Here is a 26224-nt window from a genome sequence, read left to right on the forward strand (position 1 = left end):
CTGATACTCCTTAGCCTTTCCACTTCCTCTTTCAGCTCTGCCACCAGGCTGAGCAGATCATTCACCTGGTCACACCAAAGACAGCTGTTGTCTGTGCTGCCCTCCAGTATGAGTGACAGGCTCAGGCACTCCCTGCAGCCAGAGACCTGGACAGCTGTATGTTTGTGTGGGAGCTCTGTCTGGGTTGCTGCATTCCTTCTGGCGATGGCTTTCGGGCGAGTGGAAACCATAGCTCCTAGGTCCTCTCCTGGGAGGGCGATGTCCACTGGTTGAGTTTCCCTTTAGAGCCAGGAGGAGAACTGCGCCCTGCCTGCACACCTCGCCTGCACAAACTGACGCGCCATGTCCTGGTCACTGCACTCCTGGTCACTCACGCTCCCTGGGGGCTGCTTTTGTACGTGAGGGGGTTAGGCCGCCTCACTCTTGTCCCCGCCCACGCTGAGTCCCCGCCCACGCTGAGTCAGAGCTGCCTCTCGTCAGGCGCTCGCTCTTTCCCGCTCGCTGGGGGGGTGGGGGGGAGCTGGGGTACCCTCTCTCTTCCTGTGCCTTTGCACTTTTGACACCGATTTGCTGCTTTAGGAACGGTCCCCCGTCGCGAACCTGCGCTGCAGAGACCTTCGCCTCGCTGGCTTCCATAACCCCATATACATCTGCAGATCTTTTACTCCAGCCTCACAAATAATTAAGCATGGTGATTCTATGTGACTGATTGTAATGCGTGATAATCTAACATAATTCCTTTATCGCATAGGTGGGTTTAATTCAGTATGCTAATGATCCCCGTGTAGTGTTCAACTTGAATACATATCAAACAAAGGATGAGGTTGTTAAAGCAATGGAGGGAACATATCAGAAGGGAGGAGATCTAATACTTTCAAAGCCATTGACAAAGCAAGGTAAAACATGATGATTACTGTCCTTACAAGGTGACGAGCACATCCTGAATTTCATTCCCACTGGGAGTGCAAGTGCTTGGAGCCTCTGAGGAGGTTCCCAGCACCAGGCAGAATCCATCAGGTACATTTACAGTGCCCCATGTAGAACAGTACAGGGATATGTAAACTAGACTTTCTGAAAAACAAGTCCTTAACCTTTGGGTTAAATGCTGCACTAAAGCAGTTCTGGTAAACAACAGAATTATTTGGGCTGTCTGATGTCTAAACATGATAGTGCATCCAACACCATGGACAAGCTTTTAGGAAAGATACAAAATCACTGAAAGAAGTAAAATTTATCCAGGGATTCAGTGGGACTGATAACACTCATGTTTGCAGGTCAGGCCTTGGTTGACTGCAGAGAAAATAAATTCTCTTGTCTGGTGTCAGTTTATCACTGTAGCACCAGCAGCATGAAAAATAGGAAAAACTTAAAATGATATACCATGACTCTGAACACATATACAAACCAGGTCTGTTCCTCAATAGAAAGATGCTATTTTGCAATTGAATCAAGGACAGGACTCTAGGCCTATCAGAAATACCATCCAGTCTTACTTGGTTTTTTTTGTTTTCTACTTCCTTGATTACATTTCTGATGGTTCTTTGAGCAGTGGTTTGAGAAAAAGCTATTAGGAGTATAATTAAAAATTCTTATTGCAGACTGTTAATTTACAAATGAAAAAATAAAGTATTACAGATGCACCTTGTTCTAAGTCAGTCATGGACATATTCATCACAGTATGTATACAGAATTCCATCCATTATAAATTGACATCCAATATTTTATAACAGACAGCATGCCTTCTCACCTGAATTGGGAGGACACCCAACAGCCACAAAAGTAATGATTGTTGTGACAGATGGTGAATCACACGATGGCTCCAACTTGAAAACAGTGATAGGCAAATGCAATGAAAACAATATAACCAGATCTGGCATGGCTGTAAGTAATACTATAATTGTATATATTATTGCAATTTTTGAAAGATCATTTTGTTGTGTATGCATGGAAGTGCATGATCTATATATAAGCTGTATATAATGCATGCATTGTTACACTGGTGAGACTGAAACTAAGTGAAATTAATCTTTATGAACTAGTGAAATATTGGTGGTCTTTAACTGGCTGAAAAAGCAAAACCAATATTACCTGAGCAACTTCAGTGGTTGTTTTCTTTGCCTTGGTTTATGTTTTTCCTATCTGAATGGTCCCTTGTATAGGAATATAGTCTAATAAGCAATTCAGTAATATGAATGAAAGTAATTTTATTTTTGTGTTATATGTAGAATATTTACTCAAATAATACAGAAGGAAATGGAGTAACACTATGGTTTCCTTCACTCTTCTTATTTTGTTCATTTTTTTTCCCAAGATTTTGGGATACTTAATCATGCATGAACTTGATAATAAAAACTTAATTAAAGAAATCAAAGGAATTGCTAGTCATCCAACAGACAAGTTTTTCTTTAATTTGTCATCTGAGGCTGCACTACTGGAAGAAACAGGAACACTCAGAGAGCGCATTTTTAGCATAGCAGGTAAAATACTCAATGTCTCTAAAAAATTAGATCAGATTCTCCTAGCTGAGGAGCTAAGGATTTTATTTAGCTTCACCTTAGAGTAGTACTGTGAAAATGAGGGCAGCTGGAGCTGCTTGTTGCTCCCCAGGAGGGCTTTGGTTTGTACGGGTGTCCCCCCAACTACCCCACTCCTAATGAGCCTGAGCTTCAAGTTGGTTTCTGCAGATTTGTGGGAAATGTCCCCCAGTTGCTGAAAATTTCAGTCAAGTCTTGGGCTTCAGGCATCCACTGAGGGCTTGTCCATATGCGTCCAAATGTATTTGGAGCTATTACCACTGGAGGAGTAAAGGTATCTTTATGCTTGTCAGATTCACTTGTGTTTCTCTGTTAATGGTAAGCAAGTGTAAAGATAAAAAGCAAATCAGAAGACTAGGTTACTGATTACAAAACTGAAAAACTACAGTAATGCAATCCGTGTGGCATCTACCAGGCTCCATCCCTAGCATCACCCACAGTCCTGTGTACTGTTTGGACAAAGTTGCTGTAGAGGTGGCTCAGAGGCACTTCATTCCCCCAAAAGCCAGCTTTTTAAAGTCAAATTTAGACTTTGCTTGGGAGACTTGTGACCTGCCCTCAGCCCTCCCAAAGGAGCTTTTCATGGCTGCAGCCTTACCATGCTCAGGATGAAATCTTCCCCTTCTCTTTCACCTCCATCTATTCTTTACCAGGCCTATGTTGCTAATCAAATCAAGGGGATCAGTTGAGCTTCCCCTTCTTGGGTTTTGCTGAGTACTCCTGTTGAATTCCCTTTACTCGAGTCCCATCCATCTGCACGTCACATTTACAACAGGTTTTAAAAGTCATATATTATGATAAACATTCATTTGAAAGTTGTGAATACAGAGTTATTAAAGCTGCTAATTTCAGTATACTATTAGTGTTTCCTAGGACACATAAAAACAGATTAGCCCCAGGAACAACACTGTGCAGACTGATCCAAGCCATCTATCATCATCTTTTGCCTCTTTTGGAAGGGACTCCACAGCATCATGTCTCCATGCAGCCATCTTATCGATTTTCCATTAAATCCTCAAAATATTCTACTGTTTATCAGCTTGAGAGCTGATTTCCATTGTCTGTAAATGTTGGAAATGCTTTAGCAGAATTGGTGGGTTTGGAAAAAAATTGCATACAGTCCCTATATAGCTGCACTCAGAGGCAGCAGGATTGGATCTCCTGTGTGGTTCTATAGGGTTAACCATATGTGAATTTTTTTTTTAACCAGGTACAGATCAAGGTGATGCATTCCAAATGGAAATGTCACAGGTGGGCTTCAGTGCACATTACTCACAAAAAAAGGTATGTGAATTTAATTATTTAATGATATAAGTACATGTAATTATGTAGACATGAATGCTTAGAAGTGCAACAAAATAAGACTAACAAAACACAATGACCGATTTTAAGATTTTTTTTTACAAGCAGGAGAATGTCAAATTATGCTCTTTTTTTTTTTTACCTGAATACCACAAAAATTACTTCTAATAGATGGTGTATATCCCTAAAAGGAAAAAATATACATTAATATGTGAAGTTGAGTAATAGTTTCTTTCATGTAATGATTTTGAGATTTGTTAATGCAATGATTTCAGTGATTTCTGAGTTAACCTAGCATAAAACATTCAGTTGCTCCAAATTAACATTTTGCAGTTGAATAAGAAGAATTGAAATATTGTAAAGCTGACGTCTTTCTAGGCAGTGACCAAGATGTAAATAAATAAAGTCTGCAAATAATTCATCTAATATTTATAAAGTTAATAATATTTCTTTAAAGCAAATTTCAATTAGAAATTAGAGAGAATAATAAACCAGATATATTTTTCATGCTAATCAATTTTAAGATTATCTTGACCAAATATGTCCTCTTTGTAAAATTCAAGTGTGGTTCAAGCAGCTTTCAACTGAAAATAAAGGAAGGTGTCGTGGTTTAGCCCCAGCCAGCAACTAAGCACCACGCAGCCGCTCACTCACTCCCCCTACCCCGATGGGATGGGGGAGAGAATCGGAGGAGTAAGAGTGAGAAACACTCCTGGGTTGAGATAAGAACAGTTTAATAATTGAAATAAGGTAAAATGGTAATAATAATAATATAATAATGATAATAATAATAACAATATACAAAGCAAATGATGCACAATGCAATTGCTCCCCACCTGCCAACCGATACCCAGACAGTTCCCGAGCAGCGATTGCTGATCCCCGGCCCACCCCCCCCCAGTTCATATACTGAGCATGACATCATATGGTATGGAATAGCCCTTTGGTCAGTTTGGATCAACTATTCTGGCTGTGCCCCCTCCCAGTTTCTTGTGTACCTGGCAGAGCATGGGAAGTTGAAAAGTCCTTGACTAGCATAAGCAGTACTTAGCAACAACTAAAAACATCAGTGTGTTATCAACATTCTCCTCATCCTAATTCCAAAACACAGCACTATGCCTGCTACTAGGAAGAAAATTAACTCTATCTGTGGTGGTACATCTTCCCCCTGCCCCTGTTTTTTTTTTCTGTCCTGTTTTTTCCCCTCTACTTCGTCTGCTTTACAATCTCAGGAATTCGCAGGCTGCAGCTTTTGCGTAGAGAGTTGGTCAGTTAAGCGCCCCTTAATTGTACCAGAAACTCCTACATGGCTGGAGCAGAGAGCGGCTCTGTCCTTATCAAGATTCATATTATGGCTAACAAGGGGAACGAGAACAAACAGCTACCCTGGACAGCCTTGAAACAGGGTGGTATCATCGCTGCTGGAATTCCAGCAACAAGCCGACCCGAACTGTGGCTCAGGTGGAAATTTACTGGTGATTAAAGTCAATCATCTCACAATCCTATAAAATGGCAGTCCTAAGTGAGGCCCTTTGAGCTCTCCTGGACTGCCGCGGGCTGCACCAGCATCTCCCTCTGATCGAAATGTCTCTCAGAGTCAGCGAAAACTAGCAGACTCCGAAAGTCTGCTGCTACCAGAACTCCATTGCTGGAGATTGACAACGGAGCCTGGGCTGCTGATATTCTTCACTCCTCGAGACTCTGCTCTCACCCGTTGAGAAATGCCAAGGCATTAGACGTGAGTATTTCACTAAACTCGAGGGGAATTTTTAACAGGTATACTATTTTCATATATGCATTTATAGTTGTAAGTTGCATGCATAAATCAATTTAAGTAGTTTGTAGATTGATGATTTAATTTTAAAAGGAGTTTTATATTGCTGTACTATTCTTATAGCATTACTCTTATAAACCGTTGACCAAGTCTGAGACTAGGAGTGGGCCCAGCCGCACCTAGGCTCCTCTCTGAGAAGGAGTCTAGAAAGCAAGGGGGTCCATTCCGAACCTCGTGACTCAATGGGAGGGTTCCCTTTCGCCCCCCCCCCCTTTTTACCTTTAGTCCATATATACGCAATGCTTTTATGAATCATCTTAACTCATTGTGATTTAATTCTCTTTTATGTGCTTCTGTGTAGTAATAGAGTGAACCTTGCCATCTTCGAATCTGTAACTGTCACTGATCAATTTTGTCTAATCACTTTATTAATCATTGATGATTGAGTGCTATTAAAAATACTATAATCAAATTCTGCAATTCGCTATAAGTAAACTCTAACTTTTACTAAATCAAACCGTGTAAGGTCACTCATTCATAGTGAATCGACATAATCAGCAGGATTCACAAACCTGCATTCGTGACACTATCCCAGCCGAAACCATGGAACAGAAGGTTGTTGCTTTCTCATAGCCCTTCATCTGAATGAAAAAATTTCTTTAAAAAGTCCTCTATATTTGCACAAATTTAAGTTTTAATTTATTGAGCACTTGATGCTAGGAAATGGCAAAAATTAAGAAATATTTGAGTTTTTCTTCAAGAAAATTACACATACTATTTTTATTGCAGTTTTCTATATCAGTATCTCAGTTCAGCAATGAATTTCAATAATGTGAATAATCTAAACTATGTTTTCTGTGTACAAGTCTAAGATTAAGTATATGTATAAGCCATATTAATTTGGATTTTACATTTAACTGTCCTCTCAAGGACATCTCCTTACAATACACCTAAAGAATGAAATTTTGTATCTTTTTCCATCAGCTTGTGTGCTGTCATTTGCACTTTTATTGGCTTTAGCTTTTTTTTACCATTTTGACTGACAGCCTTCTGAGGATCATGAGTGCATAAAAGCATGGCAAGTCCAACTACAGGGTGGACAGGCTTAGGAAATTATCGCAGTGTTTCATAGAATCATAGAATGGTTTGGGTTGGAAGGGACCTTAAAGATCATCTAGTTCTAACCCCCCTGCCATGGGCAGAGATACCTTCCACTAGATCAGGTTGATCAAAGCCCCATCCAACCTGGCCTTGAACACTTCCAGAGATGGGGCATCCACAAATAAACCCATTTTATCTTGAGTTGCAGGGCCCTGGAAGCTAAAGCAGCCACATATTCTCTTGCAATAGAGGGGTGATAATCTCACTTAACAGGGCAGTAAAATCCAGCACGTAAGTGACAACCATAAGCAGCTCCTGTCAACTGCTTGCAGTCATTAAAATGTACATCACTGCCTTAAAACACAGTGATGTAGGAAATTATGTATGGTAACTTCAGCTTCACTCACACTTTTTCTGAAATAGGTAGTTCTAAAATGTTGATTTTTATTTTTTTAAAGGATGTTCTGCTGCTGGGTGCTGTTGGGGCTTATGACTGGAGTGGAACAGTAGTTCAGGAGTCTTCAGAGTCACCACCGTTCCAAGCCATGTGTTTGAAAAAATTCCACAGGACAGAAATCATATTTTGTATCTAGGTAAGGGGATGAAATACAAATCTGGAAATGTATCAAACCTTTATTAAGATATTAAAGAACTTGGAAAATTCTGCTCTAGCCAGACAGCCAGACTCCTGTTAAGAACTGATTTGAGAATAAGAAAAGAATTTTGCATCCAAAAAGATTTTATTTACTGGTCAATAATTCATTGAATTAAATCTTTATTGTGTTTTTAAAATTCTACTCATATCAATGTGGTAAGCTGAAAAAAAAAAAATCAGGCACTGTCACAGAGACATAAGAAGTCATGGGATTTGAAAAAGCTGCTTAGTGTATCATACTGATTGTTCTGGGTAACTTCTATTTTAACATTTGTATGTACTTCCCCAATTACATGTGGATGAGAAGTTGATTGACTCCACTCTCCACCCGAGAGTACTGAGGGAGCTGGCAGAGGAGCTTGCCAAGCCACTCTCCATCATCTCTCAGCAGTCCTGGTTAACAGGGGAGGTCCCTGATGACTGGAGGCTTGCCAATGTGACGCCCATCTACAAGAAGGGCCGGAAGGAGGACCCAGGAAACTGCAGGCCTGTCAGCCTGACCTCAGTGCCGGGAAAGATTATGGAGAGGTTCATCTTGAGTGAACTCAACAGTCATGTGCAGGTCAACCAGGGGATCAGGCCCAGCCAGCATGGGTTCATGAAAGGCAGGTCCTGCTTGACCAACCTGATCTCCTTTTATGACCTGTTGACCCGCCTGGTAGATGATGGAAAGGCTGTGGATGTCATCTACCTCGACTTTAGCAAAGCTTTTGACACCGTCTCCCACAATATTCTCCTTGGAAAGCTGGCAGCTCATGGCTTGGACGGGCGTAGTCTTCGCTGGGTAAAAAACTGGTTGGGTGGCCGAGCCCAGAGAGTAGTTGTAAATGGAGTTAAGTCCAGTTGGCAGCCGGTCATGAGCGGTGTTCCCCAGGGCTCAGTTTTGGGGCCAGCCTTGTTTAATATCTTTATCAATGATCTGGATGAGGGGATTGAGTGCACCCTCAGTAAGTTTGCAGATGACACCAAATTGGGTGGGAGTGTCGATCTGCTGGAGGGTAGGATGGCCCTGCAGAGGGACCTGGACAGGCTGGACCGATGGGCCGAGGTCAACTGTATGAGGTTTAACAAGGCCAAGTGCCGGGTCCTGCACTTGGGTCACAACAACCCCATGCAACGCTACAGGCTTGGGGAAGAGTGGCTGGAAAGCTGCCTGGCCAAAAAGGACCTGGGGGTGTGTGGTGGTAGACAGCCGGCTGAACATGAGCCAGCAGTGTGTCCAGGTGGCCAAGGCGGCCAACAGTATCCTGGCTTGTATCAGGAATAGTGTGGCCAGCAGGAGCAGGGAGGTGATTGTCCCCCTATACTCAGCGCTGGTGAGGCTGCACCTGGAATACTGTGTCCAGTTTTGGGCCCCTCAATACAAGAAAGACATTGAGGTGCTGGAGCGTGTTCAGAAAAGGGCAACAAAGCTGGTGAAGGGTCTGGAGCACAGGCCTTATGAGGAGCAGCTGAGGGAGCTGGGGTTGTTTAGCCTGGAGAAGAGGAGGCTGAGGGGAGACCTTATCGCTCTCTACAACTGCCTGAAAGGAGGTTGTAGTGAGGTGGGTGTTGGGCTCTTCTACCAAGTAGCTAGCGATAGGACAAGAGGAAATGGGCTCAAGCTGCGCCAGGGGAGGTTTAGGTTGGAAATTAGGAAAAATTTCTTTACGGAAAGGGTGGTCAAGCATTGGAACAGGCTGCCCAGAGAGGTGGTGGAGTCACCATCCCTGGAAGTGTTCAAAAAACGGCTAGATGTGGCACTTTGGGACATGGTTTAGTCTAGTCTACCCTTGATTGGCTTAGAGTAGACTTGGTAGTGTAGGTTAATGGTTGGACTGGATGATCTTAAAGGTCTTTTCCAGCCTAAACGATTCTATGATTCTATGATTCTATGACTTGCTATCGTTTCATCTGTGCTCTCTCTTTTCTTGGCCTTTTCCAGTTCAGTTTATAGTTTTAGGAATATTGCTGCTGTTTAACAGAGGTCTTATTTATAAGACCCATATATTTTCTGATACATGTTTTTGTGACCCAATAAAGCCAGGCAGTTTGTCTTCTCAGTACATTGAAATGTTTTCTGCAGACCTACAACATGCCTGCTCTAGCAATTCATCCTTGAAGAATACAACTGCATTATGCAACTATGGCTTTCTTATCCCTGAAGGTATTTAATGAGTTATTTTTCCCACTAATATGCATTCTTTTCCCTATGGCTTAGCAGTACTTGTGTCCAACACAATGAAAAAACCTAAACCAAACCTTATGAGCAGTAGCTCTTTTGCATGTCTGAGCTCTTCAGATTTTCTATTCTTCCCTTTTCTAGAATAATTCTGAAAAGGTCAGGTCACTTTCTTTCAGCACTTCTCCACTAGGCACTTTCTAGAGTATTGGCCTAAATCTTTTTGGAGCAATGTTGTCGCCTTTTCTTACTCCTCATTGACACTGTTGCTGTCCCCTCATTTCCCTTCCACCTCCTTCTTTCCCCCACTAAGAGATCCCCATACTAGTGGGGAGCCCAAGCTAAAGGGCTGCTAGCACAGTACAGCTTGCTAGTTTGGCCCCTGTTCTGCACTGCACCTTCTCACTTCAAATGGCTGTGTGATCTATTATTTAGGAATGTGTAGCCTTAACCTGCAGAATAAAATCTTGTTTTGTTGTTGCTTTTTGAACTTCTGGTCTCTAGTGATGTTCTCTCCCTAGAAAAACATACAGACTGCACAAAAATCTGAATTAGACTTGTATATGTAATGACCAAGGCATAATCCTTTTAGACTGTGCTCTTCACTTTGTACTGCAGCTTGCTAAAGACCTGCATGTTCTGCCCAGTCACTGGGATTTTATTATTCAGTTTAATTATAGTCTTTAGAAAGGATGATTTTGTTTTCTTCTGTTAAAATAAATTTGCTGTAATTAAACCACAGAAATGTAAAATATGTAGTAATGCTAGCTTTATAGTGCTAATACATGTATAAAATATTTGCAGGTATTAAAAGATGTTTCCTGAAAGCAAATAATGTTAGAATAATGGGAATGAGGATTAAAACGTTCAAAGAAGTTCAATCAATCTAAGCCCTTCAGCTGACAAGCTATTAATATAGCCTGTTGTATTCAGCCAAAGCACTGGGCTGTGGTTTGGTGAGCTGTGGGGAAAATGCACTACAAGCTTTGCAGAAGCTAGGTGTTCCTCCCCAATTTGAAGGCTGGCCCAAATGTTGATTTCATGTTTATCTTTATTTCTTCATTCCAAGGATACTCTTTGTACTCTTTTTCCTATCTCCTTCACAAGCATGACATTTTTGTAGTCTATGTTTTACTGAATAGGCTAGACTATTGATCTGTGTGTCATTGTTCTCTCCAGAAGACTATTGCAAGTTTGATGTGACAACTTAATTTCCCATCTGAAAGCATCATTCTTTGCCACTAACATGCCAAGTTGACACATCCTCTGTGCCTTTACGGATAACCAACTGACTTGTAGTTAATGGTCTCTCACATGTGTTAAATGCTGGCTTCTCTCCCCAGGCATCTGTTTTTACTGACACAACAGTACATTGCAATGCATTTGTTTTGAAAATTCCTCTTTCTTGCAATGCATTTAGAATCCCACTTGCACTTTTCTCTGCCACTAGACTATTTCAATGAGGTTAACTACAACTCTTAAACAGTATTTTAGGAAGTCATTCAATTAGTGGTAAAAGATAATCTACAAAGCCACTTAATGTATCATGATGTCAACACTTCTAATTGGGAGAGACTCAGTGAGCTCCACTCTGCCTGGGAAGTTGTGAAGATGATATCAAAAAAGAGATTTGGAAGCTCATTCTCTTTTTCTCCATTTGTGAAAGAGCAGAAAGTTTAGAGGGTTTTGGTTTTGGTTTGGCTTGTTTGTAAGACAAATCTGAGAGTAAATCAGAGATTGGGTAGTTTCATGTGCACAGTTTAACACAAAAAATATATATACCTCCCATAGCTTATTCTCTGTTTGCATTCTTATTGTCGAGTGGTAAAACCATAGCAGTAGCTACTGGGTGGAAACAGTGGATACATAGCAAGGATATGATTCTTCAAACACTGGAGTATTTTATACAGTAATTACCTTCCAACAGACAATTTCATTCATTAGTATTGGACTATTTCTGGGTGTAAGAGTTTTCTGAGTCAGGTGCTAAAACATTATGCTTTACAAAATCCACATACAAACACAGCTCTCTTACTACTGATTTCAGATTGGTTCCTATCCGAGGCGAAGGGCTCCGAGTCACCGAGAGTCACCAAGGCGAAGGGCTCCGGAGCAGACACTCGTGCCGGGGCACCCTTGCTAAGGCGGCAAAAGCACAGGGAGAGAGCGGGCACCCCAGCCCACCGCCGAGAGCGGGAAAGAGTGGGAAAGGGCGAGCTGCTGACGAGAGGCAGCTCTGACGCAGTGTGGGCAGGGACAGGAGTGAGAGTAGCCAAACGCCCCCACCTATAAAAGCAGCCCCCAGGGAGCATGAGCGACCGGGAACGTGGCACCCAGGACGGGCAAGCAGGGCGTGGCGCATCAGTTCGCACGGTCAGGGCGTGCGGGGAAGGCCAAGTCCCCCTCCTAGCTCCGAAGGGAACCTCAGGCAGTGGTCATCGTCCTCCCAGGAGAATACCTGGCAGCTATGGTTACCACTCACCCAAAAGCTGCTCCCAGAAGGAATGTGGTGACCCAGATGGAGCTCCCGCACAAGCATGCAGCTGTCCAGGTCTCCGGCTGCAGGGAGTGCCTGAGCCTGTCACTCATACTGGAGGGCAGCACAGACAACAGCTGTCTTTGGTGTGACCAGGTGAATGATCTACTCAGCCTGGTGGCAGAGCTGAAAGAGGAAGTGGAAAGGCTAAGGAGTATCAGGGGGTGCGAGAGGGAGATAGATTGGTGGAGCTGCACCCTACCATCCCTGGGGCCAAGGCAGCAGATGGAGGCCCCACAAGGAGCGGAGGATCCCCTACCCTCTTGCCAGCAAGCAGAAGGAGGGGACCTAAGAGACAGGGGGAAAGGAAACAGGTCCCTGCCTGGGGAGGCAGGTGAATCCCCTCCCAGCCTCCCTCACCTTCCCAGTTGCCCTTACATAACAGATATGGGGCTCTGGAACTTGAGGGCCAGGCAAGTGGGGAGGTAGGTGAAGGTCCAGCCAGGGGGTTGCCTAGGGCGAGTCAGTCAGCCCCACGGATTACGACTGCCCCTGTTAAGAAAAAAAGGAGGGTAATTGTGGTAGGCAATTCCCTCCTGCAGGGAACTGAGGGCCCAATCTGCCGTCCAGACCCATCTCACAGGGAAGTCTGCTGCCTCCCTGGGGCCCGGGTTAGGGACATTGCTAAGAAACTCCCTGACCTGGTAAGGCGCTCCGATTATTACCCGTTGCTGGTTGTACAGGCTGGCAGTGATGAGATTGCAGAGAGAAGTCCTAAAGCAATCAAAAGGGACTTCAGGGCACTGGGGCGATAGGTTGGAGGATCAGGAGCACAGGCAGTGTTTTCCTCAATCTTGTCAGTGGCAGGGAAGAATACTGAAAGGAACAGGAAAGCCCAGCTGATTAACAAGTGGCTCAGAGGCTGGTGGAATTTCATTTTTCTTGATCATGGGCAGGTTTACATGGCACCAGGCCTGCTGGCAGCAGACGGAGATCAGCTGTCTCCAAAGGGAAAAGGATTCTCGCCCATGAGTTGGCAGGACTCATTGAGAGGGCTTTAAACTAGGCTTGAAGGGGGAAGGGGATATAACCAGGCTCACTAGAGAGGAGCCCAGGGGCAGCATGGCAACATTGGGGGCGAAATCGATAGCCCGGCTCAAGTGCATGTACACCAATGCACATAGCATGAGCAACAAAAAGGAGGAGCTGGAAGCCCTTGTGCAGCAGGTTAGCTATGACATAGTCGCCATCACAGAAATGTGGTGGGATGAGTCTCATGACTGGAGTGCTGCATTGGATGGCTATAAGCTCTTCAGAAGGGATAGGTAAGGAAGGAGAGGCAGTGGGGTGGCTCTGTATGTTAGGGAGTGTTTTGACTGTATAGAACTCGACAGTGGTGATAATAAGGTAGAGTGCTTATGGGTGGGGATGAGGGGGAAGGCCAACAAAGCAGGCGTCCTGTTGGGAGTCTGCTATAGACCACCCAACCAGGATGTAGAGATAGATGAAGCGTTCTATAAGCAGCTGGCAGAAGTCTCACAATCGCTAGCCCTTGTTCTCGTGGGGGACTTCAACCTGCCAGACAGCTGCTGGAAATACAACACAGCAGAGAGGCAACAGTCTCGGAAGTTCCTAGAGTGTGTGGGGGATAACTTCCTGATGCAGCTGGTAAGTGAGCCTACCGGGGAGGTGCCTCGCTTGACCTGCTGTTTACAAACAGAGAAGGACTGGTGGGAGATGTGGTGGTTGGAGGCCATCTTGGGCTTAGCGACCATGATATGATAGAGTTCTCAATTCTGGGCGATGTAAAGAGGAGGGGCAGCAAAACTGTTACCATGGACTTCTGGAGGGCAGACTTTGGCCTGTTCAGGACGCTGGTTGGGAAAGTACCTTGGGAGGCAGTCCTGAAGGGCAAAGGAGTCCAGGAAGGCTGGCTTTTTTCAAGAAGGAAGTCTTAAGGGTGCAGGAGTGGGCAGTCCCCATGTGTCGACCAACCGGCTGGGAAGACGACTGGCCTGGCTGAACAGGGAGCTTTTGCTGGGACTCAGGGAAAAAAGGAGAGTCTACCACCTTTGGAAGAAGGGGCAGGCAACTCAGGAAGAGTACAGGGATCTTGTTAGGTCACGCAGGGAGGAAATTAGAAAAGCAAAAGCCCAGTTAGAACTCAGTCTGGCCACTGTTGTAAGAGATAATAAAAAATGTTTTTATAAGTACATTAACAACAAAAAGAGAGCCAAGGACAATCTCCATCCTTTGCTGGATGCAGGGGGGAACATTGTCACCGAGGACAAGGAAAAGGCTGAGGTACTTAATGCCTTCTTTGCCTCTGTCTTTAATAGCCAGACCAGTCATCCCCAGGGTATTCAGCCCCCTGAGCTGCAAGACAGTGACGGGGAGCAGAATGGAGTCCTCATAGTCCAGGAGGAAGCAGTTAATGACCTGCTACACCACCTGGATGCTCACAAGTCTATGGGGCCAGATGGGATCCACCCGAGAGTATTGAGGGAGCTGGCAGAGGAGCTTGCCAAGCCACTCTCCATCATCTATCAGCAGTCCTGGTTAACAGGGGAGGTCCCTGATGACTGGAGGCTTGCCAATGTGACGCCCATCTACAAGAAGGGCCAGAAGGAGGACCCGGGGAAGTACAGGCCTGTCAGCCTGACCTCGGTGCCGGGAAAGATTATGGAGCGGTTCATCTTGAGTGCGCTCAACAGGCATGTGCAGGTCAACCAGGGGATCGTGCCCAGCCAGCATGGGTTCATGAAAGGCAGGTCCTGCTTGACCAACCTGATCTCCTTCTATGACCTGGTGACCCGCCTGGTAGATGATGGAAAAGCTGTGGACGTCATCTACCTGGACCTCAGCAAAGCCTTTGACACCGTCTCCCACAGCATTCTCCTAAGGAAGCTGGCAGCTCATGGCTTGAATGGGCGTACTCTTTGCTGGTGTCGTGGTTTAGCCCCAGCCAGCAACTAAGCACCACGCATCCGCTCGCTCACTCCCCCTACCCCGATGGGATGGGGGAGAGAATCGGAGGAGTAAGAGTGAGAAACACTCCTGGGTTGAGATAAGAACAGTTTAATAATTGAAAAAAAGTAAAACAGTAATGATAATAATAACAATATAATAATAATAAAAACAATAATACTAATATACAAAGCAAGTGATGCACAATGCAATTGCTCCCCACCTGCCGGCCGATACCCAGCCAGTTCCCAAGCAGCAATCGCTGCTCCCTGGCCAACACCCCCCACTTTATATACTGACCATGACTTCACATGTTATGGAATAGCCCTTTGGTCAGTTTGGATCAACTAAATCCAAACATGAGGCTGTGCCCCCTCCGAGTTTCTTGTGCACCTGGCAGAGCATGGGAAGCTGAAAAGTCCTTGACTAGCATAAGCAGTACTCAGCAAAACTGAAAACATCAGTGTGTTATCAGCATTCTTCTCCTACTAAATCCAAAACTGACCAAAGGGCTATTCCATACCATATGACGTCATGCTCAGTATATAAACTGGGTGGAGTAGGTCGGGGATCAGCGATCGCTGCTCGGGAACTGTCTGGGTATCGGTTGGCGGGTGGTGAGCAATTGCATTGTGCATCACTTGCTTTGCATATTATTATTATTATTATTATTATTATATTGTTACTATTATCATTACTATTTTACTTTATTTCAATTATTAAACTGTTCTTATCTCAACCCAGGAGTGTTTCTCACTCTTACTCCTCTGATTCTCTCCCCCATGCCATCTGGGTAGGGGGAGTGAGCGAGCGGCTGCGTGGTGCTTAGTTGCTGGCTGGTGCTAAACCACGATACCCGTCTTCTTCAGCTGTTTCTGCGACTTGTCGCATAGGACTCCATACAGCAGCTTTCCACCTCCGATGCTTTCCCACAAGACGACAGGACCCATCAGTGAACAGGGCATATTGCTTTTCATTTTCTGGCAATTTATTATACAGTGGGGACTCCTCAGCACGTGTCACCTCCTCCTCTGGTGATATTCTAATGTTTTTTCCTTCTGGCCAGTCCATGATCACTTCCAAGATTCCTGGGCGACTGGGGTTTCCTATTCGAGCCCGCTGTGTGATTAGTGCAACCCACTTACTCCACGTAGCATCAGTTGCATGATGTGTAGAGGGGACCCTCCCTTTGAACATCCAGCCCAGCACCAGCAGTCGGGGTGCCAGCAGGAGCTGTGCTTCAGTACCAACCACTTCTGAAGCAGCTCGAACCCCTTCATATGCTGCCAATATCTCTTTCTCATTTGGAGGATAGTGGGCCTCAGATCCTCTGTATCCCCGACTCCAAAACCCTAGGGGTCGACCTCGAGTGTCCCTTGGTGCTTTCTGCCAGAGGCTCCAGGTAGGGCCATTCTCCCCGGCTGCAGTGTAGAAAACATTTTTAATATCCTGCCCTGCCCAGATGGGCCCAAGGGCTACTGCATGAACTATCTCCCGTTTAATTTGTTCAAAGGCTTGTTGTTGCTCAGGACACCATTTGAAATCGTTCTTTTTCCGGGTTACTTGATAGAGAGAGCTTATGATCTGGCTGTAATTTGGAATATGCATTCTCCAAAACCCCAGAATGCCTAAGAAAGCTTGTGTTTCCTTTTTTCTAGTTGGTGGGGACATAGCTGTTATTTTGTTGATCACATCCATTGGGATCTGACGACGTCCATCTTGCCATTTTATTCCTAAAAACTGGATCTCCTGTGCAGGTCCCTTGACCTTACTCTGTTTTATGGCAAAGCCAGCCTTCAGAAGGATTTGGACTATTTTCTTTCCCTTCTCAAAAACTTCTTCTGCTGTATTGCCCCACACAATGATGTCACAATGTATTGCAGATGTTCTGGAGCTTCACCCTGTTCCAGTGCTGTCTGGATCAGTCCATGGCAAATGGTGGGGCTGTGCTTCCACCCCTGGGGCAGTCGGTTCCAGGTGTACTGAACACCCCTCCAAGTGAAAGCAAACTGGGGCCTGCACTCTGCTGCCAAAGAGATTGAGAAAAACACATTAGGGATATCAATTGTGGCATACCACTTGGCTGCCTTTGACTCCACTTCATATTGAATTTCTAGCATGGCTGGCACAGCAGCACTCAGTGGCAGTGTAACATCGTTCAGGCCACGATAGTCCACTGTTAGTCTCCACTTCAATACAGTTAGCTGTTTGGATCCCCCTGTTACTCCAGAAATACAGATGGGTTCTGCACCTCTATAGCTTGATGGCATTAGGGTACACTGTGCACCAGTGTCCACTAGAGCCTTATACTCCTGTGGGTCTGATGTGCCAGGCCATCGAATCCACACAGTCCAGTAAACTCGATTGTCCCTTTCCTCCAACTGGCTGGAGGCAGGGCCCCTCTAACACTGGTCATATTATTCATTGTTCACTCCTTGTAAATGTGAATCAAAAGTCCCTTGATTAAGATCGGAAGTAAAATTATCCCTCCTCCTCTGTCTGGGGAACTGCTCACTAGAAACTGGAGCTGCAATTTTCCTGGGAGAACCCTCTTTTGTAATAGTTTTTCCTTGCAACTCACGCACCCATGCCTCTAGGGTCGAGGTGGATTTTCCATCCCACTTCCTCATGTCCTCTCCATGATCACGCAGGTAAAACCACAGGGTGCCCCGTGGTGTGTATCCTCTATATCCTCTCTCTTGAGCATAAGGACGTTGACTCCTAATGGCTGAGATGCTGGTCCGTACAGGTGGGGAGTAGGACAGATCCTCTCTGAGTTGTTGGAACTCTCGGCACAGTTTTTCCACAGCTGAGACACAGGCCCGTCGTGAGGAAGAGATACTTTCTTCGTATTCACGGAGTCGGCCAGCCGCTTCATCCACCGTTGGTGCCTCTTCATCTTTCCAGGCCAGTATTGCCAATGAGTTGGCATACGATGCTGTTGCGTTCTGTACCACCTTCTGCCACATGGGTCGTGTGCACCTGACTTCATCGGGATCTTTGGGTAACTGCTCATCGTTCAGGTCACTATAAATCACCTCCAGCACGCCTAATTCCCTCAGGTACTGGATACCCCTCTCTGTGGTGGTCCATTTGCCTGGGCGGTATATAACATCCTCCTTGAAGGGATACCTTTCCTTCACGCTTGACAGAAGTCGCCTCCAGAGGCTGAGCGTTTTTGCCCCTTTTCCAATTGCTTTGTCAATGCCCCCTTCCCTAGAAAGGGATCCCAGCTGCTTGGCTTCCTTACCCTCTAAATCCAGGCTACTGGCCCCGTTATCCCAGCATTGGAGCAGCCAGGTGATTATGTGCTCGCCTGGACGACGACTGAAATCTTTTCGCATATCTTGCAGCTCCCTCAGGGATAGGGATCGGGTGGTTACCATCTCATTTATGGGTTCTTCCTCCTCTGTTTCTCGTGGTGGCCCTGGTTCATCTTCTTCCCTTACTAAATGAGCTGATTTTCTTGTGTATTTTTTCTTCTGTATAGGGGCAACTGATACCGGTGTGGGTTGGTTCTCTGAAGGGTGTAGAGACCAAGTCCTATCAGGAGCGGCTGAGGGAACTGGGACTGTTTAGTCTGGAGAAGAGGAGGCTGAGGACGGACCTTATCGCTCTCTACAACTACCTGAAAGGAGGTTGTAGTGAGGTGGGTGTTGGGCTCTTCTCCCAAGTAGCTAGCAATAGGAAGAGAGGAAATCGGCTCAAGCTGCGTCAGGGCAGGTTTAGATTGGATATTTGGAAAATTTTCTTCATGGAAAGGGTAGTCAAGCATTGGAACAGGCTGCCCAGAGAGGTGGTGGAGTCACCATCCCTGGAGGTGTTCAAAACATGGGTAGACATGGCACTTTGTGACATGGTTTAGTAGGCATGGTGGTGTTGGGCTGATGGTTGGAATGATGATCTTAGAGGTGCTTTCCAACCTTAATGATTCCTAGTTTTTACTTTCATTATAAATAATCCAGCCACCAAGCCAGGAAACATGAAATTGCTACTCTACCCTTAATTGGTTTAGTGGTGGACTTGGTAGTGTTAGGTTAATGGTTGGACTGGATGATCTTAAAGGTCTTTTCCAACCTAAACGATTCTATGATTCTATTTTGGCAGTGTGGTGTGTTCAGTGGACGTTAACAGGGAGTCTGTGACAGATGTGCTCCTTGTGGGTGCACCAATATTTATGAATGACCTGAAGAAAGAGGAAGGGAGAGTATACATGTTTTCCATCACAAAGGTAAGAGTGGCACTGTAGCAAAGCTGGAATTGGCTTTCTGCCTCCCCATCTATGATAAGTGGTGATATTTTCATTTGTAGCTGGAGGGATTTGCTGTTTTTCCCTGGACTACAGTTTTACCAAGGAAAAAACAGTCCAAACTGCAATAGTACTTTGTGGCAATGTCTGTTCTGTTAAATCAGAGAGTGATCAGAAGAGCGATCCCTGGCCCCATGGCCAACTGGTGCAGACTCGCTCAAGCCAGCATTGCATCAGGCTAGCTTCTTTCAAAGCAGACTGGCCACATGCATGGTAAAAAGCCTTTGGCCCTGGATCTCTTCAGAGCCCCTAAGTCACTATTTAGTGTATCTTTTTCACAGTGCATGAAATACTGTGAGTGGCGTTTCTGTAATGAGAAACAGAGCGTGTGCTTTGCCCAGGGTGTGGCATAAGCACAGGGATAAATGGTATCAAGCCTGCCTGTTTTAGAGGACTGCAGATGGAACCCTGCCTAGTGTGATCTTGCCCATTCTGCTTTTCAGGAGCAGCTGCAAACTTTCCCCAGAACCGCTTGCACATGTAATCTGGGAATAAGCTAGCTGGAACAGACCAAAATGGAGCGAACAAGCAAGTTAATAGCTAAGCACTATTAGTGACCAGGGGCCTGCTGCTCTAGGTGGCTCCCTGGTCCTGGTATTAGGCACTGTACACAAATATAACACAAGGTTGACCATTTCTCTGAAAAACTTAGCTCGAGGCTTTTGCTAATTAATTGTTTGCCATTTGATTTTGGCAAATCTGTTCAACACCTAACAATATTCCCCAAACAGTTCTAATAAATGCTCTTCTGCCAGTTTTCTGCATTGTTTTGTAGACTTTCAGACTGTATGGTTGCTATTGCTCATGTTGTTGTCTTTGTCAGCAAAACCATCTTATTTGTCTGATGCTTGACTAACTGGTTTTTTTTCAGACTTGTGGTAGGTGTTTTCAGAATATCTGTATTAACAGTCCTGAAGCCTCTGGCACTTTTGAACAGCCTCACAATCAGTCGTGCATGTCTGGATATGCAAAGTAAATTAATACCTGCTATCCATCAGAGAAAAGAGAACACAGCCTTTTTACTAGGTAAATTGCAATCAAATAAATAGAGAGGAAGGACCATCCTCTTCAAAAGCAGCTCATAGTCAGATCATCCTGCAGCAACAGGAAACTGTACCCTAAGGCAATTTCAAGGTAGATGGAGGTGCTGGAAGTGGTACTGCTGGCAACTGACATTGGTCTTTGTGACTGTGGAATTAGACACAAAATATGGAAGAAAAGAAAAATGGAAGGATTTTTTTTTTCATGTTTTGAAAACTGAATAAATTCGAAGACTATCCTTACAACTTTTAGACTTTGTCAAATGTTAAGTTTAAAATTATTTAAAGTTAAATAATATATTAAGAATGAGAGAATGATTTTTTTTTAAATTTTGTGCAACTTGTCTATGTTGTGCAAATTATACTTTTCTAGTCATTTTTAATAAATAACTTGACTGGTATTACTAAAATTTTAAGCACAGCATGATAACTGAGGTTAAAGATGAGAATTATATTTGCCAGAGAGTTGAATTTAAGATAGTGTAAATGTGATTATTATAATTATATATTATAAAGATCTCCAATCTTTCTTTCTCCATTGGCACTGGTCAGGAGTTTAGCATTTGGACATATGTTTCTTGCATTAGTTTAGTTAGGAAATTGCATTTCTGTTTCAAAGAATTATGTCCAGTTACATAATTTCCATTCCCTCTGCATAAACCCTGATAATTCAAAACTGGAAACTGTATTTTTCAATGTATTGTGAAACTTTCAGAACAGTCAAATGAGGACAGTGAGAGCATCTAAGCCTCATACATATGGTTATATTTGCTGTTAGTGCTTTGCATAGCATGCTTTAATTTTGCTGTGTAATGCTTGCCAAGACTCTGAGACATAATGCAAACTGAATGGGCAATACAATGGGGAAGGAATTCAGGGTTGAGCAGTCCAAGGGGAATGTATTGGAAAATAAAACCAAAAAACCATGCACATAGATATTGCTCCTATGTCTAATCTGATATAATGATAGTTGTGGTTTTGCTTTTTCTTTATTTTTTTTTTTCTTCCTTTTTTTAAAGGGAATTTTGGATCAACAAGAACTCTTAGAAGGTCCACAGGGGTCAGAAAACGCTTGCTTTGGATCAGCGATCTCAATGCTTGCAGACACTGATTTGGATGGCTTTAATGATGTTGTAATAGGTGCACCACTGGAAAACCAAAACTCTGGAGCAATTTACATTTACAATGAATTTCAAAAGACTATAATTGCCAAATATTCTCAGGTAAATAACTTTGTTGCATGATGTTGTACTCAGTGCCTTTGGATCTGCTAGAGGAAAACAGAAGGATTTTCTATCTATTTAGTCGATGGACTGCAAGATGGGGACCAGGGGGGTAAAGCCCCTCCCACTGTAAGGGAAGATCAGGTTCGAGACCACCTGAAGAACCTCAATGTACACAAGTCTATGGGACCTGATGAGATGCATCCCAGAGTCCTGAGGGAATTGGCTGATGTAGTTGCCAAGCCATTCTCCATGATATTTGAAAAGTCATGGCAGTCCGGTGAAGTCCCTGCTGACTGGAAGAAGGGGAATGTTGTGCCCATTTTTAAAAAGGGAAGAAAGGAGGACCCTGGGAACTACCGACCTGTCAGCCTCACCTCTGTGCCTGGGAAGATCATGGAGCAGATCCTCCTAGAAGCTATGCTCAAGCACATGGAGGACAGGGAGGTGATTCGAGACAGCCAGCATGGATTCACCAAGGGCAAGTCCTGCCTGACGAACCTAGTGGCTTTCTATGAAGGAGTGACTGCATCAGTGGACAAGGGAAAAGCAATGGATGTCATCTACTTGGATTTCTGTAAAGCCTTCGACACAGTCCCCCACAACATCCTTCTCTCTAAATTGGAGAGATATGGGTTTGATGGGTGGACTGTTCGGTGGATAAGGAATTGGCTGGATGGTCGCATCCAGAGGGTCGTGGTCAATGGCTCGATGTCCACATGGAGACCGGTGACAAGTGGGGTCCCTCAGGGGTCCGTACTGGGACCAGTGCTGTTTAACATCTTCATCAATGGCATAGACAGTGGGATCGAGTGCACCCTCAGCAAGTTTGCAGATGACACCAAGCTGAGCGGTGCGGTTGACACGCCAGAAGGATGAGATGTCATCCAAAGGCACCTGGACAAGCTGGAGAGGTGGGGCCTGTGTGAACCTCATGAGGTTCAACAAGGCCAAGTGCAAGGTCCTCCACCTGGGACGGGGCAACCCCCGATATCAATACAGGCTGGGGGATGAAGAGATTGAGAGCAGCCCTGCGGAGAAGGACTTGGGGGTACTGGTGGATGAAAAGCTGGACATGAGCCAACAATGTGCGCTTGCAGCCCAGAAGGCCAACCGTATCCTGGGCTGCATGAAAAGAAGCGTGGCCAGCAGGCCAAGGGAGGTGATTCTGCCCCTCTACTGTGCTCTGGTGAGACCTCACCTGGAGTACTGCGTCCAGCTCTGGAGCCCTCAGCACAAGAAGGACATGGACCTGTTGGAGCAGGTCCAGAGGAGGGCCACCAAAATGATCCGAGGGCTGGAGCACCTCTCCTATGAGGCCAGGCTGAGAGAGTTGGGGTTGTTCAGCCTGGAGAAGAGAAGGCTGTGGGGAGATCTTGTTGTGGCCTTTCAGTACTTAAAGGGGGCCTATAGGAAGGATGGGGACAATCTTTTTAGCAAGGCCTGTTGTGACAGGACAAGGAATAATGGATTTAAACTAGAGAAGGATAGATTTAGACTGGATATAAGGAAGAAATTTTTTGCAATGAGGGTGGTGAAGCACTGGAATAGGTTGCCCAGAGAGGTAGTGGAGGCCCCATCCCTGGCAACATTCAAGGTCAGGTTGGATGGGGCTTTGAACAACCTGATCTAGTTAAAGCTGTCCCTGCTCACTGCAGGGGGCTTGGGCTAGATGATCTCTAAAGGTCCCTTCCAACCCAAAGCATTCTATGATTCTATGATTCTATTGGCTACTATTTAATCTTCTTAAAGGAGTAATGTTATTCTCATGGCTTATTTCAGGTTTTGTGCCTCTCCTTACTTCAGCTGTCAGCATCCTCTGGATGATGTTGTGGTGCTTATAGCTGAAGTGTACAGAGGAAAAGGACTTGGAGGATGCTCTGTCTGAGCCTCTTATAATTTTTGGTGCCTGTATATGAAGTCAGCTGATTTCCTATACATTTTTTGATACCCATTATTCAGGTTTTTAGGGCTGATATACAACAATGAAGACTGGATAAATCCCAGCTCTGTAAATTATAAATATGTAGTATTAAAGGAAAATACTTTCAAGGGTCTTTGTGTATCCCATATGCTAATATAATGGTAATTTTATTGTCACTTTCCACACAGACTTTCTGGTTTCAGAAAGTATTTGTTAGAAGTCCTGTTAAACTTCCTATTCTTTGAGTTGCTCAATGTGAGATGGAAAAAGTTTCCAGTAAGTACTAGCTGGCATACAGCAGTCAGTTAATTGATCTACTCCCAAGACAGAAAAATCTAGTCCATTGTCTGCTCCAACAGGGGAGGAAAAAGTGCTTAAAAGCATCTGAGAAAACATCCACAAAAGCATTTTTTTTAACAATGCATTGTGAATATCAGTGAAAATCCATTGCTTAGGCTGCTATCTACAGACTTAAGCACCCTTGTAGCAAACAGTAATCAAACTCTCCTTCCCAGAAAATTTTAGGATCAGATTCTGCTTTTGGACAACAGCTCCAATTCTTTGGAAAATCAGTAGATGGCCATAGAGACTTAGATGATGATGATGATATTACTGGCATATGAGTTGGTGCTGATGGAAATGTGGTTCTGCTATGGTTGGTAAACTCTTTTAGAAAAGAAGCACTTAATGATTCAGATGCAAGTTGAGCATTTAGTTTATTAAAGAGCAAAGCAAACAAACAAAAAAGCTCTTTCATTCTATGTGTTCAGAGCCTTCATCGCTGCTATCGTAGCTAGCTGAAAAACAGCATTAGACTAAACCTCTTTTAAGTATGTATCATCAAACCATCGAAAGCCAAGCCAGCCGGGGGGCAGAGCCAGGGTGCGGGGGACAGGGGGGGGTGGTGGTGGAGGCTGCTGGGAGGGATCCAGGCAGGGATGGGGAGGGCCAGGAGATACCCCTGCCCACCACCACTGTGCAGGTGGTCCAGAGGGAAGGGGCAGCAGCAGGGAGTGAGGCTTGCTTGAGAGTAACAGTAGGTTGTACTCCAATCGTGGCAGTATACTTTTGATAGCTGAGCCTGAGACAGATGAAACCACTTCCCACATAGCCTGCATGACCTTTACTAGCTGGTAGGCTGATCTGGGCGAGAGACTTGTCCTGCAGAGTAAGGACAGAGAGCAGTGAAAGAGAGTTAGCACCTATTTCTGGCAAGAAACCCATCTTTTCTGGCATGTGGCCTTTGCCAGAGCAATCTGAGTGCTTTCAAAAAACAAAGAAGAAACGCTTCACAAGAACCCAAATCTTGTGCCTCCCTTAGTACTATGTATTTTCCACTATTTCCTTGAGGAGCTAAATTAAAAAGCAGCTTGCTTTCCTATCTGTCGCCTGTCTTCTCACCTGAGGCTCCTCACTGTAACAAGAAAAACATCACTGAATTGCTACTTATTTCATAATAAAACAAGATTATTAAAAGTGAATGGTCAGTTTGGACCTTTGACCCACAATAGAACTGCTGCTGGTGCTGATGGGAGTTACGTTAAAGAAAATTATGCTCCTTGGAGTACCAGCATTTATTTAGATTTGATTAATGAAGATGCTCATTTTTCTTTCACTCCGTCATTTGGTCTGATTAATGAGTTTCACTTTTTATTAAAGTGTTTGTTTTTACATGCAGGGTTCCTTTAAAACTGTTATTCAAAATCTTGATTAATTACATGAAAGTTGTTTTTCTGAAAAATAAGAGTATTAATTAAAAAGAATTACCCTTCTTCACCTTCCCAGAGGAGCTCAGTAACTTCCCTAAAGGAGCAGAAGCAGCTTACTTACTGGGAAAACAGGACAAGGGCTTCATTCTCTGTTATCTTAAGGGAAGGATTAGAGCATTAATTTGACATGATAAATTATGTATTGTCATTACTGAAAGTTACTGTATCAACAAATTCAGTTACATGCAAAGAAAAATAATTTTACCAACGCCATAAAAAATGTTTGCATTGGGGAGCAATAAAAATCAATGTTACATTTACAGATAGTAATAGAAAACAGCTTCTAAGTTACCCAATGCTCTTGAAAATCACACGTAACCTTTTAAAAATATTTTTCAGGTCACAAAACATTGCAAATGTGTCCATAATTGCCTCATTTAAACCTGAGAAAATCAGTCTGCTGAACAAGAACACAGAAATAACTGTCAAAATGTTTTCAGGCTACATGTAGACCTGCTAAGATAAATAATCAAGTGGGTAAGAGTATTTTAATGGCTTGTTTTATATTAGTTTCTTCAAAAGTCTATTATTCAAATGAGTACTGGAAATTCTAAAGAAATATTGGATTGGATGTCAAGAAAGGCAATATCGGTATAAAACTTAAGTGCTTGAGAAAGTGGTTTTAAGACCTACTTTCATCACTGGCTCCATAATCTTTGAAAAGTGAGGAATTAACAATATAAAGGAGAGCTGTATCCTCACTGTTCAACAAATCCCAGAAATGTCATTAGTGAGAAGCTGATTTTTTTCAACCTTTGCTCACCAAGTTCTGTTGTTTTCCTTCAGCTGATATCGCTCAGATATGGCAAGAGACTTTAGGAAGGGTAACTGGGTATCTCTGGAGGATGCTACTCGTCGAGACAGAGGCTTTGTGAGCTGCTGGTTTCAACAGCAGACTGGAGACTTTTCTCCAGAAAAAAACATCTATAGGCTCAGTGCAGATGTCAGTGGGGAAAAGCTCTTCATTTCAGAGGACAGGAGGGCACCAA

The 26224-nt window shown here is 44.2% G+C and overlaps 1 protein-coding gene across 1 annotated transcript in view; it reads left to right on the forward strand.

The window, feature by feature from the left end:
• Positions 1 to 26224, forward strand: part of LOC142596440 (integrin alpha-2-like) — a 75525-nt gene that overhangs the window by 21451 nt on the left and 27850 nt on the right. Inside the window, 13 exon segments of the mRNA XM_075725537.1 lie at positions 750 to 863; positions 866 to 896; positions 1731 to 1881; positions 2312 to 2477; positions 3745 to 3818; positions 7170 to 7230; positions 7233 to 7333; positions 13616 to 13632; positions 19066 to 19201; positions 21339 to 21542; positions 23982 to 24121; positions 25575 to 25664; positions 25666 to 25712. Coding sequence (XP_075581652.1) covers positions 750 to 863; positions 866 to 896; positions 1731 to 1881; positions 2312 to 2477; positions 3745 to 3818; positions 7170 to 7230; positions 7233 to 7333; positions 13616 to 13632; positions 19066 to 19201; positions 21339 to 21542; positions 23982 to 24121; positions 25575 to 25664; positions 25666 to 25712 — 1332 coding nt within the window.

Source organism: Pelecanus crispus, chromosome W, assembly GCF_030463565.1.
Source record: "Pelecanus crispus isolate bPelCri1 chromosome W, bPelCri1.pri, whole genome shotgun sequence".
NCBI lineage: Eukaryota > Metazoa > Chordata > Aves > Pelecaniformes > Pelecanidae > Pelecanus > Pelecanus crispus.